Raw genomic sequence first — 2,555 nt, 5'->3', positions numbered from 1 at the left:
ATGACAGACACCTGAGGTGATTAACATGAGACACAGGTGAGACAGGGGCTGAACACAAAGGAAGGAAAACACAGAGAGTTGAATCAGGAAACATGAGGAAACAGACAGAGACAGGACAAAAACCCAGAAACCCTACAGTACCCCCCACACAAGGGATGGCTCCTGACATCCCAAGGACATGCTACATCCAGCTTGGGTGGGAGGCGGGACAAAAGAGGACAGACCAGGATGAGTAGACACAGGACCAAAAGAACAAAAAACCAACAGGAAAACCTGGGAAATGCCAAACACAAAAATCCAAGACCCTAACTCAGGGTCAAGGTGGACAGTCAGGAGACCGTCCCAGGCAGGTCTGATGTTCAGGCGGGCGGTCCGGTGATCATCCCCAATGAGGCAGGGGACCAGGAAGGCAGCCTGGGAACCGTCCATCCCCAGACCCTGGTCTCGGCAGGCAGCTAGGAGACCATTCATCTGTGGGCTGCAGGGGCGTCCACCTGTGGTCACCTGGACTCAAGCAAGCGAGGACCTCTTCGTGTGGACCAGGGGCGAGGACCTCTTCGGGTGGGCCAGGAGCAGAGACATCTGCAGGCAGGCCAGGAGCGAGGACCCCAGCCGACGAGCCGGGAGTGAGGACCCCAGCCGAAGACAAGACAGGAGTGAGGACCTCAGCCGAAGATGAGCCAGGAGCGAAGACCTCAGCTGAAGACGAGCCAGGAGCAAAGACCTCAGCCGAAGACGAGCTGAGAGCGAAAACCTCAGCCGAAGACGAGCCGGGAGCGAGGACCTCAGCCTAAGATGAGCCGGGAGCGAGGACCTCAGCCGAAGACGAGCCGGGAGCGAGGACCTCAGGTGAGCCAGGAGAGAGGACCTCAGGTGATCCAGGAGCGAGGACCTCAGGTGAGCCAGGAGCGAGGACCTCAGCAGAAGAGTCGGGAGTGATGACTTCAGGCTTGCCGAGATCTTCTGCGGTAGAGTGGACCTCAGCCGAAGAGACGGGAGCGTGGACCTCAGCCAAAGAGCCGGGGACTAGATCTGCAGGAGGGGAGTCGGGTACCAGGACTACAGCTGGAGAACCAAGAACAGGGACCAGAGACGGGACTACAGCTGGAGAACCAGGAACGGGGACCAGAGACAAGGCTGCAGCTGGAGAACCAGGAACGTGGACCAGAGACAGGGCTGCAGCTGGAGGAGTGGGGACCAGAGATGGGACTACAGCTGGAAAACCAGGAACGGGGACGAGAGATGGGGCTGTAGCTGGAGGAACGTTTTTTTTTTGGAAGTGCTCTGTTAGGAAAATATGGAACAATAAGATCTGTAATATAAGATGGAGCTAGGTTGTTGAGAGCTTTGTAGGTTAGAAGTAAGATTTTGAATTCTATTCTGGATTTGACAGGGAGCCAATGGAGAGAAGCTAAAACTGGAGAGATGTGATCTCTCCCAGTAACTCCAGTTAAGACTCTGGCAGCAGCATTTTGGATCAACTGAAGACGTTTTAAAGAAGTATTTGGACACCCAGATAATAAACCATTGCAATAGTCCAGTCTAGACGTGACAAATGCATGGACCAGTTTTTCTGCATCATCTTTAGATCAGATGTTTCTAATGTTAGTGATATTACGCAGGTGGAGGAAGGAGGTTCTAGTAACGTTTTTAATGTGGGGGTTGAAAGGTCCAGGTCTCTCTTGTAAATGAGTCCCAGAGGCTCATTGGGACAAACCTATATAAAGAAAGGTTGAAAGAAAAAAAGACATATCGTGATCAAAGCTAACACCATGGTTTTTACCTTTAGAACCGGAGGTCAAATTAATGTCATCCAGAGAAAGTGAAAGACTGAAAAATTAATTCCTAAGATGCTCAGGTCCAAAAACCAAAACCTCTGACTTGTCTGAGTTTAAAAGCAGAAAATTAAGGGTCATCCATGTTTACATGTCCTTAGATTGTAACTTAACTGACTGGATTCATTGGCAGCATGACGGCTCAGTGGTTAGCACTGTTGTCTCACAGCAAGGAAGTCCTGGGTTCAATCCCCAAGTGGAACTGGGCTCTTTCTGTGTGGAGTTTGCATGCTCTTCTCGTGCTTGCATGGCTTTTCTCCAGGTACTCCGGTTTACTCTCACAGACCAAAAACATGCATGTTAGACTGCCTTCAGGCCAAGGCCTCCCTTGCAAAAGAGATCTGTGATCTCAGTGGGATTTGCGTGATTAAATAAAGTTGAATAAATCTGGTTTCATGGGCAAATATAACTCTATATCATCAGCAAATGTATCCCACGCTGTTTAATAACTTTACTGGAATCATATATAAAGTAAAGAGTATTGGTCCAAGCACTGAGCCCTGAGGAACTCCATGACTAACTTTGGTGTATGAAGAAGATTCATTATTTACATTTACAAACTGGAATCTATCAGATAGATATGATTTAAACCATTTTAGAGCTGTTCCTGTAATCCCAACATCATATTCAAGCCTCTGTAGTAAAATATTGTGATCAACTGTATCAAATGCAGCACTGAGGTCTAACAGGACCAGTAGAGACACAAGTCCATTGTCTGAG

The 2,555-nt window shown here is 49.1% G+C and overlaps 1 protein-coding gene across 1 annotated transcript in view; it reads left to right on the top strand.

Annotated features, from left to right (window-relative positions):
• Positions 1–388: 388 nt before the first annotated feature.
• chrm4a (cholinergic receptor, muscarinic 4a) overlaps positions 389–2,555 on the top strand; it is a 91,063-nt gene continuing 88,896 nt past the window's right edge. The window contains exon 1 of the mRNA XM_037696859.1: positions 389–656. Coding sequence (XP_037552787.1) covers positions 389–656 — 268 coding nt within the window. The remainder of the gene's footprint in view (positions 657–2,555) is intronic.

The sequence above is a fragment of the Nematolebias whitei genome, chromosome 24 (assembly GCF_014905685.2).
Source record: "Nematolebias whitei isolate Nwh7 chromosome 24, NemWhi1, whole genome shotgun sequence".
NCBI lineage: Eukaryota > Metazoa > Chordata > Actinopteri > Cyprinodontiformes > Rivulidae > Nematolebias > Nematolebias whitei.
This window is presented reverse-complemented; position numbering and strand designations above follow the sequence as displayed.